Below are 19,081 nucleotides of genomic sequence, written 5' to 3' on the forward strand. Positions count from 1 at the left end.
GAAAGATGTTAACTGAAAATGACTAGAGTTTGCATCACCAAGTGGATTTGATACATGAAATAGATTGTTTCCAAGTTGCCATATTTAATACTAGATATGCAATGTACTAGACAAAGTAAATCTTTTGGAGATTCTCATATTACTTCATCTAGCAAAAACAAATATTCAATAAATTAATTACACTATGATGATGTCATAAACACTACGCTCTTTTATATGATCCTCTACTCCACTGAAATAAACACTCAAGAACCACAGAACATTTGGTTAGTGACAAGCAGAACACAATCCACAAGAAGGATAACAATTCCTACGTCAGCAAAAAGTTATCACAAAGAAATCTGAAATGCTCTCTAGTGACAGTGTACCTCAAAATCATCACAAATCACAGAACAACTTAATAACTGTAAGCTAATGAAACATGCCATAATACTGATATAAACATCTGTAAAGTAAAACACAAAATTTGTAACGTCACATGAGAGAGAGAGAGAGAGAGAGAGAGAGAGAGAGAGAGAGAGAGAGAGAGAATATGCATGTGATTTCATTGATGGCCAATGATTCACATCTATAAAGTTTCTTCTCATACCTTGGTCATTTTCACGTTGACCATTCTATCTTAACAAAAGCTGAGAATGATAAAATCAGAACTGTACCTGATAACTGCCATGAATGTATTTTCAAACTACAAAATAGATTCTGAAACAAACGTATTACCATAAAAACAAAAACACTACTGCCAATGATGCACACCTCAATTAGTGACATTAGTATTCCAAAGGATATGTGCATCTTATTATTATTGTAAAGAGCAACTTGACATCAGAGAAATCTAACCTAAAATCATAAACCAAATGATGATGTTACAACAGAATTAAAGCGAATTTTATTTCATCTAACAGAAATTATCATTTAAAAGCATTAAAGGGCTAAAGGGGAGGGAGAAAAGGGTTTTGTACTAAATGCATGTCATTCATCATTCAATCAATCACACTAATACCTCACCGTTCTAAACATAACAAAATAACGAGATCACAACTGCAACATGTAAACAAATGGAACTACACGTGAAGAAATGAAGTAACTTTCAATGCTGTGATGCTTCAGAGAACTATTTTCATACAATGAAAACAGAAGATACTTACAGAGGAGATCTTTGGAACACTGAGGTAAGGGATTGGAAGTTACTATTGACTTCAGAGGGTAAATATGAAAATATACTTAAGGAATTACTTCATTACTGTACGAAACTGTGAAAACAATAAGGGAAAATGAAGAACAATCGTGGATTTCAGTCCGCTTCAAATTATTTTGATCTAGTCAAATTAAAAAGTATTGAACACATAAGTCTAGTCCTATGCATTAAAAAATGAACCTTTTGCTCTCAATACAGTATTACTTTCAGATATGATTAATATAAGCAGCACACTAAAAATTATCTAATGAGAATAGAAACAAACAGGAAAAAGGCAGTTATTACAATTTCAGTAAAAAAACAGAAAAGTCAAAGTTGCTAACAATATGAAAAATAGCCCCAAATAAGTCACTAAAGATGACATCCACTGAGGGTAATAAACTGCCTGTACTGAATAAAAAATTATCTTCCTAGATAGTGACCCCCAAGGGTTTTCGGGGGTCATTATCTAGGACTAATATTTCTTGGGGGTCATTATCTTTGATATTTACAGTTTTTTGTTTATGTTTTTACAGTATGTAATCCCCAACGGGCTTGTACTAAACACGCCGCAAAGGTGGATAAATACCAGGTTAAAACCCTTGGGGGTCACTATCTAGGAAAGATCCATAAAAAATCCCAAAGGCAACAGAGCCTTTAAAGCAAGAATGGCACCATTAATGCAACTGAAAAGCCCAGAGTTCATATGACATTAGGGAGAAGACTAATTACTATATTTCCCAGCATCAAAGACACACCTAATTTTACCTAACAAAAAGGCCCACTACCACACTTTGATGGCTTTGTTTTGGTTGGTACACTGCATGCATTTAACTGTTCAATGTTTTTGGTTGTTAAAGCATGTTTATTATTGTAGAATTTTGAACTTTTTTATTTTAAAAATATATTTTTATTTTCTTTGATTTTAACATCTAATAAGCCCCTCTAGTTGACATAGCAGCAATCTGAAGAACTTGAACAGAATACAGTGGACCCTCTGTATTTGTGGGGGGATGCGAGCCAGACTGCCAGCGCCCGCACGAATAGCTCATTTCCACAAATAATTAAACCCTCTCTGAAATGCTTATTTTGATTAAAAAAAAAAAAAAAAAAAAAAAAAAAAAAAAAAAAAAAAAAAAAAAAAAAAAACTAACTAACTAACTTACTTATAGCTGAATATTTTAAGTTTTATCACAAAATGTGTATTTAGTCATGAAAATGATATGAAAATACGCTAACTTGTGAATGTTTCTCAGTGAAAATACAGCGAATTGACAAATTTCCCGCGAATAATACCTGTATACGTGCTCCATACAGAAGCCCGCGAATCACCGAGTCCGCAAAAATCCGGAGGGTTTACTATACCAAGTATAATCTTCCCATTCATTGTTTGTAAGAGATTGTCTGGGGCAAACAATCTCAGTGCATACAAATGGATGGGGATACAGCTGGTGCAGTATATCAAGGTTTTGATAGTATTATATGTTAAATTTCAATCTCAGATGAAGGGAAAACTAAACCAGACAATAGCAAATATTATAAACAATAAAATTATGGTGCAGAGTTATTGTAACAACACCACACAGACATGACATCACAAATAAATAAATAAAAAAATAAAGATCCAATTCTACACAATACAGATATTACAAATATGAAAAAGCATTTTAAATCTTCAAAACCTGCTACCATGTATAAGGGTAACAGGGACATGTTTGATTACGAAAATCTTGCTATGGTGAGATTTACCGATAAAGAATGAATCTCAGTGACTACTGTGTGTGTGTGTGTGTGTGTGTGTGTGTGTGTGTGTGTGTGTGTGTGTGTGTGTATGCAGTCCCTGGGTTATGTCAAGGGTTCAGTTCCTGAAGTGCGACGTAAGCCGGAAAACAACACAAGTCAGAACACCTTATTAAAAAATTGCTAAAAATGTGAAATAAAGTGATGAAAGCCTTACCTTCAATCCTTCGGTTGTCCTGACTGATTTATCTTGCTTCTGGTGAGGTGTGCATACATGATCTTGTAGAATTTCCTCCAAAAATGTACAAATATTCTTCCACCACTTACAGTGCACTGTAAGACTGTAACGACGTAACCTTGGAACACCCGTTGTAATTGATTGATTATGAAATTTAGGTCTTGAACACCAAGCGCCAGAACCCAGGAACACCCATTGTAACCCGGGACAGATTTTTTGATGAATATATTTGAAAAGCGATTTAAGCTTGGAACAACGTAACCAGGGGACTGCTTGTACACATATACAGTGTATATATATATATATATATATATATATATATATATATATATATATATATATATATATATATATATATATATATACACACATATATATATATAAGGTCAAAGTTAAAAACATATTTTTAATTGCAGTACACAACCTTCACTAATGCATGCATTGCATATGGATACTGAGTGAACAAAATATAAGTAGATACAACACACAATACAAATGTACAAGGGTGCATGTACATAAACACAGTTCTTGTGCTGTCTTTCATTATGTCTGCTTATGTTTCCCACAGGATGAATGCAGGTAGCAGTCCTAAATTGTTAACTGCACCTTTTGCATGTTTGTGTTGTCTTTCATTATCTTTACTAGTACAGTACTTTTTACACTCTGTACTATCTATAATTTCTGTAAAAAACTTATAAAACCATATGCAGTGCCAAGTATTACCTACGGTTATGTACACGTAAATGTATATATTAAACGACTTGGTCCAAAGTCCAGGTGTACATGCTAGGTGTGTGGCTCATAAAATTTGTGCTTATAAATTTTTGTTCCCACTATTGAGTTTAACTGTTATATCTGCTGTTTACTTTGGTAAAATAATCTACCTTCGTTCCTTGATTTTCCACTTGTACTAATAATTAAAACTAAGTTTACTTATAAACTTCATTTTGAGACTTATTTCAGAAAAAAAAATGTGTTTTTGATGCTAGAAACCATGGTATTGTCCTGGGTTTCAGAGAGGGATTGCTTTTTGAGAAAAAATTAGGAGAAAGTGCCTATACTGTACAATCATACTGAAAGAGAATCAAAATGATCAAACTTTACAAAACTATATTTAATTTATTTTTTCTTAATGGTATGACCATTAAGTTCTATGATTACTTTACAACAGACAGTTATATCACCTATCTACTAGGGACATTTTTTATATAAAACACCTCAACAATGCTCAACCACAAACAAGTATAGACTTCTCTGTTATGTCTATGAGAAAAACAAAAATCCGAGAATCAATAAATGAGAGACCTCCATAAAGATTTAGAGCTTCATGTTCCATCTTTTTTTGCTGGTTATTTTGGTGACTGGCATACATTACAAAACCAAGCACCATGAAAACAAATACCAATTTTGTCACACTGAGCCTCACAGTAACCCAGAGAAGGATTAGAAAATTCTTCCCATAATTGCAAACAATTTCTGGCACTGAAATCCACAAGTTGATTGACAATTGATTACCTCCCAATATGAAGTGCTACACATTTCAACTCTTATCACTTTGGGAGAGAGAGAGAGAGAGAGAGAGAGAGAGAGAGAGAGAGAGAGAGAGAGAGAGAGAGAGAGAGAATCATATCTGGTTGTATTTTGTCTGATTAGTGTCATAGTTCATCATGTTATGTGTATCACTACTATAAATCAGCACCCAGTTCACTTAAAATGGGAACATCAAAAAAGTCACAAACACCTTCAGTTTCATCTAAATTAAACATATAATCACGGTCAGATGGCGGTGGACTCAACTGAAGCAATGGAGCAAACACTGAAATAAAAAGAACATCTAAATTAAAAAATATCTTGATAAAATGTTACATCAACTGTATCTAGCAGGATGATCCTCACCTTTCAAAATAAATATACTTGTATTATTTAAAATGAATCATACAGTACTACAATAAATTTTCAAGAAATAAATGAAAAGAGTATAAATGCTGAAGGATCAAAACTTGAAAGATGATGATCTTTCACAATGCTAGAATAAATCAACTTTACTCATGAAATTCAGTTTTTTTGTCATTATTACTATTACAAACCAAGATAATAATTAATACTGTACTACAACTACAACTAGTTGTTATTACTGTATTAAAAACCGAGCTAAAACACTTGTTGAAAAAGCAGACTGCTACAAGCCTAAGGGCTCCAAAATAGAAAGCCGCCTGGTATGTAAAAAGAAAGTAAACAAATAAGGAATGTAGCCTGGTATGTAAAAGGAAAAAAAAGACGATAAGAATAAACTATATACAAAGTAAGGTATAAAACATAAAAAGTAAATAAGATAAATAAATAGCATATGAAGTGAGACATACCTGCTTACTAAACAAGAGAGCATGTGCACCAACTATGAACTTCTAAAAAGAGCAAATGACTCAACTACATAAGGGTAGATCATTCCAGAAACTGGTTACAGCAGCAATAAAACTTACCAAACTGTGTGATTTTGAAATCAAATAAATGTAAAGCCAGACTATTAGAATTAATACTGAGTTTGAAAACTGTCTGGTACTGAACTTCACTTAAGAAAGAAAAGGCCTCAGGGTTAGAATTAAGCCTGAATCTTTTGCTTTTGTTTCATTTCAATCGCATAAATCTTTGAACACCCCCGGTCACAACATGTTCTTGCCTAAAAGCAAGAAGGAGGTTAGTATCGCGAAGCTTGTGCCATCTGAAACCTTACATACTCATTCATCAGTCCATGATTTCATAACCTGTTTCCTCACTGTGAGATCACATTTCTATGTTATTGTAACTTGTACTGTAATTCCCTAGTTATGAGAAATGAATCAAACTATTCTCAAGCTTAGGTGATGAATTTTTAATGTTATGTGCTTACTCCTAAGTAGCTTACAAGTGATTAACTAGTCAGCGTTTGAATGCAAATTTTTGTTTATGCTAAGCTCCTTCAAGGGACTGGCCAGCTATCTAATTATTTATAACCATTAAGTTTTTATCACTAATTAAGGACCTCATACACATCCATTTAAGCCATGAAGCCTGAGATGGTGACCCTAGGGTTTGTAACACCACACTTAAAAAAAAAGCCATTCTAATACAATTTAAGAAATCCTACTTTTCCTGGGGCAACTGTTTCAAGTTCTTGAAATATATACTATTAATGCTCCTTGTATACAGTACACCTGCAGGACACCATAAACTGTTTTCAGATTTGAGTCATTCATTTAAAAAACATGAATTTTTAACATTTTTATTCATAAAAATACCCCTCAAGCACAATATATATATACATATACTGTATAAATATCTCAACTTATAGAACTTCTGTACTGATTATCTACATTATTTTTTGCTTGGCTACCATTTTAAATGCCATGCATTTTTAAATAAATCCACTGAATTGAATGTTAATTATAAAGTACTGGTTACAGTCTGTTAAACACTTGAAGATCGCTAGGATGTGACCACATCTGTTTGGCAATTTAAATCCTTCCCTTAATGTTAATCCCTTGTTTATGGTTTTGCCTGAGACCTGTCATTTACTGTACTTTCGGCATTGGCTTCCACACTGTACTACCATAATGACAATTGAGTATGATAGTTCTTTACATAGACAGCTGTTTTAAGATTAAGCCAGTAAAGTGACTGCTGAATCTAAATACCCCATACCAACCATGTGTCACAGAAACAGGTTTGGCAGCAGAGGCCAAAAATTTTGCCATATCTTTTTGTTTTTATGAAAAAATTAGGTGTCCAGTGAAAATATCTAAATTTAGATGTTTCTAGTGTCACATCCAACTTATGACTATGCTTAAGAAAACTTTCACTTCCAAGTTAACACTTTAATCACAAAAATGTGACATTTATCAACACAGAAATTACTTATTCACCCCTTCCTATTGATCTTAGAGTTTTGACAGACTATAGTTTAGGTTAGGAACTAAAAGGAACTGCTGTTATCTGTAAGATATCAATAAATTATTCAAGAGCACGTTATAACAGGCTCTTTTCTAATTAACAGACCATTATTAATAAGAAAGCCAGACCCCAAAAGTGTCTCTTAAGTAGAACTGCTAAAGTATACACAGAATGTGTAATTTCCCTGCAGAGTCTTTTTCCCTACTTGAGGACTGGAAAAAGTACTGAGGCATTTGAGGATAAGCCTGAATAAATTGTTGAAGCCAAATGTGCATCCGGCTTCATTAATATACTGGCTGATCTTTAAATGTTTCCAGTACTTTTTCCAGCCTTCAAGTAGAGATTAACCAAACTGCTATAATTCATTCAGTCTTAAGCCAACAGCTGTTTTAATGACCAATTCAGGGTTGTCTTCAGGACTAATTTATATTTAAAATGGAAGACATTCAAAAATGAACATTTGAAAATTTGACACAATTCATAAAAAAAAATGTATCAGTAAATTTCTTGGACTGGGATGCATCTCAATGAATACCCTAGCTACAGGTTTATGATGAAACAAAGGTGGGGTTAGTCCATATGCTGGGAGACATAGGATCCAATAAGAGTAAATCTGCATGTTGCTTTCAATCTTCTGGGAGTCCACACCAACAAATAACCACTACAGAAGATAACAAATTTTGATAAGTCAACTTTTCTACTTTTGGCACCTGATATTCTAGTAATATATAGGGGCTAATTTTGCATCTAAAAATTCTACAAGCAATACATGAAATACAAGAAGAAATGGGAGGAGCTTAACATAGAGAGAAATCACTATACATCAACATGCACTTCAAATTCATAAAATAACAGAATAGTTCAAATTTACAGTTGCAAGATAGAGCAGGCTTAGAGGGAAATTTCCACTTAATTTTTTTTATTTATATCCACAGGATTTTGTTTTTTGCTGAAGCTGCCCTTTAAGACGTAAATGTTACTAAACTATGAAGTGATCTTGTAATACAGGTATAATTAAACCAGAAAAAGCATCTAATATTGATTTTTTTTAATATATATTAGAGAGAGCGAGAGAGAAACTTACTTTCTGCAGATATCAAGTCCTCGATAATATTTTCACCTAGTGTTGGCAGCATGGCATCTGGAAAAGGATAATGCTATCAGATCCAAAGAACCTTCTGTGTTTACAACATACTAACTGACATGAAATTTTTCTAATAAGCCACTAGCTATTCCTTTACAATTTCAACTTTGTATAAATTAATTGCATACTGTAAGTATGAAGACACTGGTGATCAGCAGGAATTAAAATGTAAGAATGGAAAGCAAGGGCAATTAAATTATATAAAAAAAATACTGTTAACTTCTTGGGCTTCAGAATCACTGCAGTTCACATGTCACTCATGCTGGCAAGAAGCTGGAATATCTCATTTTTTCATAAAAGTGCCACATTTTCTATATTTCCTTAACCTAAATTAAGCAGATTTACAATGGGTGCTGAAATACCTCTAATTTAGAAGGTGGAAGCTACAATATGAAAAATATTTACATAGACAGGAAAAAAAAAAATCAACAAACACTACAAAAAAGTTTACTGATGTTTTGTTTTTTGTAAAAGAAAACTATTGAGATGGCTCTGTCTGTCTGCCCACACTTTTTCTGTCTGCCCTCAGATCTTAAATACTGAGACTAGAGGGTTGCAAATTGGTGTTTTGATCATCCACCCACCAATCATTCAACATACCTAATTGCAGCCCTCTAGCCTCATTAGTTTTCAATTTATTTAAGGTTAAAGTTAGCAATGATCATGCTTCTGGCAACGCGACACAGGCCACCACAGCTGGCTGAGTGTCTCATGGGCCGCGGCTCATATAGCATTATGCCGACAACACTGAAAGATAGATCTCTTTTCAATGGCCTTGATTATACACTGTACAGAAAACTCAACTGCACTGAAGAAACTTCAGCGCATTTTTTACTTGTTTTATATGGGTTTAGTCCATTTTAAATTTGATAAATGGTGTGGAGAAGATTAGTATATAAATAATTCATGCTTCTAGATAACTTTTTCCACATAGTATACAACTTATATGCTTTAAATGTACATAAGTTGTATTTATGGCTTCTGCCCTCTAAAACTGAGATATTTTAGCACCATTAAAAATATACTAAATACACACTGCAGTCTTTTGTCTAACAGACAGAGGATCAAAACAGCATGGATTCTGTACTACCTGGACCCTCAGGTAGCCCTCATCAAATTCCTTCCTTATTCAGCAGACTAGAAATGACAGTACAGTATAAGCAAGGTTGGTTAGTTAGTTGTAAATGATTTGTTTAACCAGACCTCTGAACCCTTTTAGGGTTCTTCTCCGGCTGGAAGTGGATGCTCGCTATATGAGCGATGGGTTTGTGTGATACAACCAATTTTGTAAAATAAAAATCCAGTTTGTTTTATCACAACCCATCACTAATATATGACAGATTAACAATATTACTGGGAGGATGAGTTTGCTGAATACCCCCGGGTGGACTAAACTTGCATGGCCCAACTAAGAAACTGGGGATCCCACGAATTTGGGATAAAAACCTTAGTAATACCATGGTTTGTCGCCCGTCACACTGAATTCTTTGCCAAGGACTTCAATAGTTCAGCTTATCCAGGATCAACTTGGTAATGGTACAAGGAGGTTTTATCAGGATCACCTATCAGTTAACCAAAATATGGGGAAGTGAAAGGGCTGCAGGGACAAAAACACCTTACACTGAGATCCCAGTGAGGGAAAACTGCTCAACCAATCTGGCCCGAAAACTGGCAAAAGGAAGAGCAGACAACTCCTACAAGAGAGAAAATATCAGCAAATCAGGGGACAAGTGCTAAAAAACTGTGACTGCTCGGTAAGAGACTTAAATCACTCCCAAAATAATGACAACCAAGGCCACCAAGCAACTCATCATATGATCTTAAACTCTGGAATACCCTGAAGGGCATTCATTGTCAGGGACTACCAGGATCAGATCTATTGTGCATGGTTCCCACCTGAGGAGAGAGAACCTTAAATGAATAACCCAAGCCTTATCAAACTTCCTAACGAATGGTAGTGGAAAGATGGAATGGAAACAACAGGGATTCCTGATGATGATGTAAACACCCGGAAGATTTGGCCCCATCCACTGTATTCCCCATTGTACACTCCAGGAAGTATGAGAAAACAGCCTCGACCCCGGCTGGAGAAAATGAGGCTTGTGGGGTCAAGGTTATCCCTGGACATCAGGAAACCAAAAGCAAAATTTCCTTCCTGGGTAAGAATTACACTTGTTACCTCACTGAGACCACTGAACAAATGTACCAGATAGACTCCCAATCAGATGGCCTCCAGGACTTTTGACGGTTGCTTGGCCCCACAGTAGTGGGTAATGGATTAATGAGGCTTTTCTTAGCAACATTCACTTCGGGGTGTGGAGTCCCTGCCTAGACGAGTTAGGGCAGAAGAGACTCATTTGCCTTGGCAGGCAACTCTTCTTGGAAAAGGACACTCTGAAATCAAACCAGCTGGTAGGAGGGATCCTTTAGCCTTGTTAGGCAACCCTTCTAAAAGATGGTTACTCTGAATACAAACCTTGTTCTCCAACCTTGGGTGTGTCATAGCCACCGCACTGTGGCCTTCATGGTCTAGGGCATGAGTTTTCCTGTCTGAGGGTACAATCAGGCATTTATCCCCTTTTAATGTCCACTTTCCTGTTTTTATGAAACGGGTGTAGGACAGGCTGATGGGAAAGCAAAAGTTGCTTTGTGGATTATCAAGACAGTGCCTTCATCTTTACCTAATCTCTTCCTTCTGTGCACTTTATATTTTCTAAATCCATCCTGACTGTCCTCCCCCAAAGTAGTTATGAATTTCTGTAAAAAATGTAAATACCCAGTACTGTTGTTGTTTATTGTACTGTTGATTTTTACAGTATTACTGTTGTTATGAGTCTGTTAGTTTTGCTACAGATTTTATGTTGTTAAACTTAATTCTTTTGGGAGACAATGAGTTGAATCCTGGGGACTGTTACTCATTACAGTAAGAAAAATTGCAAAGTACTTTATTCAACTATTCAAGGCTTAAGGTCAAATTTTCTTGATCTCCAGAGTTGTGCCCATACATACAATTTGATGTTTTTATGTGAGACTCCTGAAAGTAATAAGAAGTTAAAGGCTGAGTTTTTAATCACAAAATTTGATGGCCCTGATTTTGTTTACTGTTGCAACATCCCACATGCATAAGGTATGGCTGTATACATTAAGTCCAGATGACCTATTTATTGTAAAAAAAAATTTGGAGTGTAGTTGCCAAGACATTCTTAGTTTTCAAAATTTCAATAGTTCTACACTGTGTACATATTTGCTGTTTACCCAATCCAAATATCGATGATTCTATATGACTGTCTCTTGGAAAGGATTAGTAAGGCTCAGTTACAGGATTCAAAAGCTTCATTTGCCATTTGTGAGACTAATGTGAAGCACAGCGAGTGGCTGAATTCAAATTTCACAGATCAACTGGCAGGCCTGCTCTGAGTTCTGGTATCCTCCGATTTTGTCCAGGTAACTGAGGAACCCATGCATATTTCTGGTAATAGATTAGACCTCATATTCACAATGTTCCAGTATTGTGAAGTCCAAGGAAGGTCTGTGAACATAGAGGCACTTCTGATCATTGCACCACTGAGATGGACATATCTGTCAATCAGTATATTCCTAATGCTATCACTGGAAAAGAGGTCTAGATGAAATCTAGAGCCAATTGGGAATGCATTACTGAAACTTGTCTGGCACTTAATATTTAGGATGCTATATCTCATCCTGATCCCAAGAAGTTAAATGAAATGCTGATGGCTATTTTTAATAAGTTATGTCCCTAGAAAAGTCATCAAATTCAGGACAAATGACCTGCCATGTTATGATGATACATGTAGACGAGCTTACCATGACAAACAGACCAAATTCAACACATGGAGACAAAATTGTTTAAATGAAAATTACACTTATTGTTGAGTCTCGCTGTGATGCGTTTAGAACTTACCATACAGCCAAGAGAAATTACAGTAATTCCTTGAAGAGGAAACTTGAGGGAATTACTCAGCCTCATCTGTGGCGTACCAAATTGGCATCATCGATCTTTACAAAATTTGCATTTTGCTCTAGGGATGTTAAAAAAAAATTCTGGATAATATTGACAGCTGGGGTAAAGGCCCTGAGGGTGTCTTCACTTTATTTTTTTTTTTTTAAAAGTATCTAGTGTGTTTCTCCTAAGATTAGTAGTAGATTCTATAGATTTTTAAGTCGATGTAGTATCTTTGAGGATGAGCGCCAGCTTAGCGATACAGTGCCTGTTCTAAAGACTGGCATATCTCCAGACTGCAGTAACTACAGGCCAATTTCTATTCTCCCTGTGCTCTCAAAAGTTCCTGAAAAACTTATTTTTAAATCACTATGTAAGTATGCAGAATCTAAAGAATTGTTAGCTGATAGTCAAAATGCACGTAAAAAGCAGTTAGGTATGTGCCATGCTCTTTTAGACTTGACATGCCATTTGCAAGAGAACCTTGATAAGGGTTTTGAGTGCATTGTAATTCAAATAGATTTTAGTGCTGCTTCTGATTTTGTAAATCACAAGCCAATTATTTATAAACTTCAGAATCTTGGAGTGGGTGGATATGTTTTAGGATGGCAGCAGCTATATCACCTCTATACACTATAAATAACAGTGGACCAAGTACACTACCCTGTGGAAGACCTTACACAATATATCTTGGTTTGCTTAAGATGCCATCAACAGCAACTTCCTGCTGCCTACCAGTAAAGAAACCATGAAGCAATCCAAAAATATATCCATCCACTCCAAGATTCTAAAGTTTAAAAGTGCCATATGACTTACTAAATTGAAAGCAGACCACTAAAATCTATTTGAATTACTACACGCAAAACCCTAATCAAGGTTCTCTTGCAAATGGAATGTCAAATCTTACAAAACATTGTAGGTGCCTAACTGCTTCCTATATACATATTGACTATTAGCTAACTCTAAGATTCTAAGAATCTAGATACTTGCATAGTGGCTTAAAAATAAGTTTTTCATACAACTCTGGAGAGCACTGGGAGAATAGAAATTGGCCTATAGTTCCAGCAGTCTGCAGATAAGCCACTCTTTGGAACATACACTGTATTAATAATCTTGCACTCACCAGAGAAGATACCATGTCAACAAAAATCTGTAGATCTTGGGGGACAACATGCTAGATGCCATTTTAAAAAACAAATGGAAGAAACCATCAGTCTCTTTTCCATCCCAGCTATCAAGGTCATCAAGAACTTTCTTAGCATCCCAAGAGCAAAGTGCTTGATTTGATTTATGAAACTTGGCGATAAAGCCAAGCACTGAGCAGTTTCAGTCATTCAGTGCCTATAATGAAATGAGACAGTAGTTGACAGCAAGCTGGAAGAAAGGAAAGGGGAATAGAGGTAAAGAAAAAGGCATAAATGTGGTGCAACTAGGGGCCAAAGGGATGCCGCAAACAACCTTTAGTAATGCCTACAGTGCACCACGTGAGGTGCACTGATGGCAATACCCCACTACAGAGAAAGGGCAAAATGCAGATTTTGTCAGAATAGGTTCAGGATAACAAGTATCACGGAGACGGTCATCCTCAGCTGATTGCTTTCCCTCAAAAGCTTAATGAAGCAGTTCAGCCTTTCCCTTAGGGCCAGTTACCAATCTACCATCATATGTTAGTAGTGGGGAGATGGAAGACGAACCTGAACCAAAATTGGTAGATGCCAATTTGGTCCAACAAATGAGACTGAGTTATTGTAGAAAAGGTGAGATACAACTAAAATGGTGTAAATTTCATGTGAACGATTCCATCTTTATGCACTGAATCTGGTCTGTTTATGTTCAGCATGTCTACATGTAATATCAAACCATGGCTGGTCATTTTTCCTGATTTTGATGATCTCTCTAGCGATACCTTACTAAAATAACAATCAGTTAATGATAATGCTACATCATTGCTTCCAGTCCTGGCTAATGCACATTTAGCACTACACAGTATATAATCATAAAGTTCACAAGCAAAAACATCACAACAATATCATATAATGCTTCAGCATTTTTCATTTCACTACAGCGACTATTCACCTGTTACAAGAGAGAGACTATCATTTCTCATTTTTTAATGTTTTTGTGCTTTGTTTCTAATTTTCACTGCATAAAATGATAAAAAACCAATAAAAATAACAACATGAGAGGGAGACATTGCTCACAGAAGTGCATAACTACTTGAAGATACTGTCTGTCCCTGTGAAACAACAAAAGACTAGGTATTGTATTTAGTTCTAGTTGACTTTTTGTTCAGCTGTAACTGTTAGACTGCATTTTGGGGCAATAGGTACTGCATGTCCAAGTTTCCAAGACATGATAAAACAATTAGGTAGTATTAGATCTTGTTTGCTGTTTTTTCACTTGTAATTTGTAAAAAATTTCATAGTATCCGTCTGTCTGTCTCTGTAGGGTTTAAAGCTCTTGTAATCAACTGAGTCAAATGTGAAATGTAAACTTTTCTAAGGTAAGGTCAATTGGAGTTTTTCCTTTCTCTAAATCTTATGAGTATTCACAGGTTGATTTTCATACCTTTGAGAACCCTGCATATGTCACTTTGTTTCTGTAAGTTGCTCATATTCAAAGTATGAGACTGATATACAGTACATGATAGTTAGTATTCCTTTATGGAATGTAATAAATATAAGTAAGTTAATCAGTAAATATACAGTAGTGCATTACATATTTACCAAAGGGTTCTAAAAATGATTTACGATAGCCTAAGCTCTTGTAGCCTATGATGTGTTTTGGATGAAGTAAAGATTTCATAAATTTTTGTATGCTACACAAAATAATGTTGCTATAATTCATCTTTAAAATACACATATTTGACAGAAATGTTTAGCAGATTTTCAATGTGGAGGTACCAAAATGTAGTAGAAAATGGTAGCCACTTGTTCAATATAACAACAGCATTTGTATATGTACACATATGCATCATGTTGCTGTTTGCTAGTCTTCGCTTTTCCTTCTCTGAGTTATTCTTTATTAAAAAAATTACCATTCAAGTATGGCCCTTGAAAGCATTTTTGGCGCGTGCAGTACTCTACAGTGTTTTTTGTGTTGTTTATAAGCATAATTAGCGTATATGGTTGTGTGGTATTGACAAAGTAGGGGGAATAAGAATACGAAGTTACTTTTTTTTTTTCATGGTGTGTTTTTTCTTATCTGGACATTTCCACTAATGTATTTGGAACCACAGTTCAAGGTAAAACAAAAGTCTTAATGAGCAACAGGTTGAAACTAATACTGTAATTGGCAAATATAGTGGACAGAGTGGGCGATACATCAGTAGCTCTGACTAAATTTTGACCAGTGAGCCTGTATTCAGTAAGCCCTCCTGGAGCTCATGTTGATTGTAGAAATGACAAGGTCTACTGCACAACAACAAAAAAATAAATAAATAAAAACCAGTGTAATAAAAAACCTACCTCCTGAATGTGATAACATTGGATTAGATGTCAGCGACTCTTCTAACTGTTCCTGTTTGATACTGACTACTGATGGAACCATTTCATCTAGTTTCTCTTGCTTAATGACAGCATCAACTGTTAAGGGAAAAAATTCTTTTAATTCAACCTTACACTTACCAGTTCAATAAACAAAATATTTCAGTATCATCAATAAAGAGCCAACCCTTCTGGCTAAGCTATATGAAATTCATGTATATGCTTACATGGCTGTGACACCAATGATGATACTGCTTGCTCTTGTCTCTTGCGAGCTCTCCTAGGTGCTAACGCTTCAGTAACACTACTTACTCCCGCTGATGCTTTCCGTGGGACACGCCTAGATACTGATACCGTTTCTGCAACATCTCCACCCTAAAAACAGACATGTACATAATATAATCTTCTTGAAAAGTGGAAATTTCTTTTATTAGTTAATTACTGTACTTACATTCATGAGTTTAAAATAACTAAAATATTCTTTCTAAATATTATTTGTATTTATTAGTTTAACTATAATGAAACACAAAAAATCAGCAAAAAGGCTATGCTATTACAATAATAAATAAACTAAAAATGCAAATACAGTATGTGAATGTAAGTCATGATGTTACATACATTAGCATATAATTATTAGATATATGAAAAACAAACCTCTGCTTAAAAGCATAAAATCAGCTTGTATTACTTGAAATTTACCTCAGGGTGTGATGGACTACGTGCAGGAGGTGTGTGGGCCGTGGTGCCTTTCTGTGGGGTGTTACGGTTACGTGACGTAGGCAAATTAGGTATTGGAGAGGCAGTTCTTTTGATGCCTTTTGGGGCATTTTCTTGTTTTAATGGGATGGCTGGAGGTGGAACCTATAAAGATATTAGGAAAGCCATTCACATTTTCTGTTCACCTGGTTATTAGTATTTGTAAATTATGAAACCCAATTAGAGCTTTTATAACACAACAGAAGTTATTTTTCATACAAACCCATCAATCATATACCTACCTACATTCATGTCCTTCAATGTACACAGACTGAACAATCTTCGGTACAAAAGACACGTAGTACATACTCTCACAGCATAAATGTGCTATCTTTATACTCTCCATGTAATATGGAAATGGTTGCAAGTTTCTGGAACTTGGTATCATGGAATTCACTATATATCAAACTGGAAGGCATATAAGATGCTCTGTATATTACATGCACCCCCATTTTAACTGGGCATATTCAGAAAAAAAAAAAAAAAAAAAAAAAAAAAAAAAAAAAAAAAAAAAAACAGGTTTACAATCCCTGATCTGAAATTTTAAAAACCAAAAAGCTTATTGTGGAGGGTAGAGCAGCATCACTCATAAGGTTCATCTGGCATCCCAGAGGTAATCATAGAAAATGAAAAGCATTGCCTCTCTCGGGCACACTTGTAATCTGTTCAGAATTTATAGAAAAGATACACATTCTAATTCATATACACAAGTAACCCTTCAATTACCCAGATTAATAGAGCCAAGGGTCTGTCGGATAAGGGCACGTAACAAAATCTAGGGGTGTTCAAGGGCAACTCTGTACCCTTCCTAACCTTGTCAGTACCACTTAACTGTATACACTCAACATGCTTATAAGCAACCATCAAACTATGAGCTGAAAACTTTATGCAACAGGCAAATATCTACCTTTTTCCCCATATGTGTAACAAAATATTCTGCATAAATACACTGAAAAAATGTAACCCCCTTCTTTTTTTCTCTCTCGTAAACGACACAGTTCAGTAAGTAAGGAGCCTATCTGTTTACCAACAGCCTAACACAGTTTTATCATCATTAATGTATTTTATACAGCAACTTTCTAATCAGTTTTTACTATATTCTATTACAATACACAAGATACAAACTGTGTATGTGTAAACTATTGGCCCAGGCTAGGTGTTAAAACTCACAGTATCCAATTGCACAAGTCAAATACGCTATTACAGCTGTATTTAAGGTAAAGGTAATGGTAATGAAACTGATATTTTACTTACTGAATCCATTCATACTGTATTATCATATATCATCATCATAATATGTATAAAAAACCAATCGGTCACCATTTGCAATGACCAATGTTTATGTTCTCAGAATCGGCTGATTGAGCCTACTAGCAAAAGAATTAGAAGAATAATTTCTTTGTTGCTGAAAGAAACGAATGTATTATTGAAATTATTTTTATTTGTATATAAATGTAAAACAGGTATACAAAGGTAAACTAACATACTATATGTTATGTCAGTGTTTTGGGAAGTGGTTGTTAATTATAAGAGATGGTTATGAATTGTTGCAAAGCCATAAGTTTGGTAATCTTGTTTGAAACGGTAGCCTAGTACAATCTACCAAAAACGAAGTTCATTCACTTTGTAACATACAAATTGTTTGTGTATTACCCTGTGTTTACATCTTTAGTACACATGGCATTTCTCAATGACGACTGTTCAAATCAAATTCATTTTAAGACCACTACAAAAAAGTAGTTGATTATTTTCTGTTTTATTGGAATTACTGATTTTTATGTCACCTCACATCACAGAAGCTTTGTTACTGTCTCTACAGTGGGTGCATTCGTGTGTTTGTTTCTTAGCGTGGTGTCATGTTTGCCATTTTTCTTTTTTGATTTTGACTTACCATACAGTATTTCATTACAAATTTAGTTGACTCTAAGTACAATTATCACATATCGTAACAGTACACAAAAGAATATTTTATCACAGTTGATATTTCATCCAAGTTGTTGTTTCTCTCTCTCTCTCATACCCTACACATACGATTGCATTCATCTTTTGGGTTGTAATAATAAAAAGTGAGAAAATACAGTAAAAATAAAAATAAAAAATCATAACCATAACACAAAATGAGCTCTTACAAGTCTCTACATAGAGTGTGCATTTGTGTGTTTCTTAGCCTGTTACTGTATCACGTTTGCCATTTTTCATTTTTGCTTTGCTTGATTTACCATACAGCACTGCATTACAAGTTTAGTTGACTAAGTATGATGATCATACATATCCTAACAGTAAAAAAGGTTCTTTACAACCGTTGATATTTCGTCTCCATTCTCCTCTCTCTTGTACCCTACACACGATTGCATTTATCTTTTGGGTTGTAAAAAGGAAAAATGAGGAAATAAAATAAAAATATTACTGTGAATAGCATAAAATATAGATAAAGCAGGGAGTACTATGTATTATTACTTTGATGGAATGTTTGAGAGTGTTTTCTCTTTGGAGTGGTGTTTGGCTTTAATAAGAAAAGACAACAGAAAGTGACAGCAGGTGTTGTGAGTACCCAGAGTTTAGTAGTAAGACTGATAACCTTATAGGCAGTTTGGTGTTGACACTGAACTAGAGGCCTGCATAAAATTGAAAACTGTCATGTAAAGAAATTAATATT

General features: G+C 34.9%; 1 protein-coding gene across 1 annotated transcript in view; it reads right to left on the reverse strand.

Moving 5' to 3' along the window:
* Window positions 1–3,694: 3,694 nt before the first annotated feature.
* LOC136852515 (transcription factor E2F5-like) overlaps window positions 3,695–19,081 on the reverse strand; it is a 31,297-nt gene continuing 15,910 nt past the window's right edge. Inside the window, exons 5-9 of the mRNA XM_067127208.1 lie at window positions 16,369–16,530; window positions 15,897–16,044; window positions 15,652–15,768; window positions 8,164–8,220; window positions 3,695–4,968 (exon numbers count right to left, since the gene is read on the reverse strand). Coding sequence (XP_066983309.1) covers window positions 4,838–4,968; window positions 8,164–8,220; window positions 15,652–15,768; window positions 15,897–16,044; window positions 16,369–16,530 — 615 coding nt within the window. The 3' untranslated portion in view covers window positions 3,695–4,837. The remainder of the gene's footprint in view (window positions 4,969–8,163; window positions 8,221–15,651; window positions 15,769–15,896; window positions 16,045–16,368; window positions 16,531–19,081) is intronic.

This window comes from Macrobrachium rosenbergii, chromosome 25 (assembly GCF_040412425.1).
Source record: "Macrobrachium rosenbergii isolate ZJJX-2024 chromosome 25, ASM4041242v1, whole genome shotgun sequence".
NCBI classification, from domain to species: Eukaryota; Metazoa; Arthropoda; class Malacostraca; order Decapoda; family Palaemonidae; genus Macrobrachium; species Macrobrachium rosenbergii.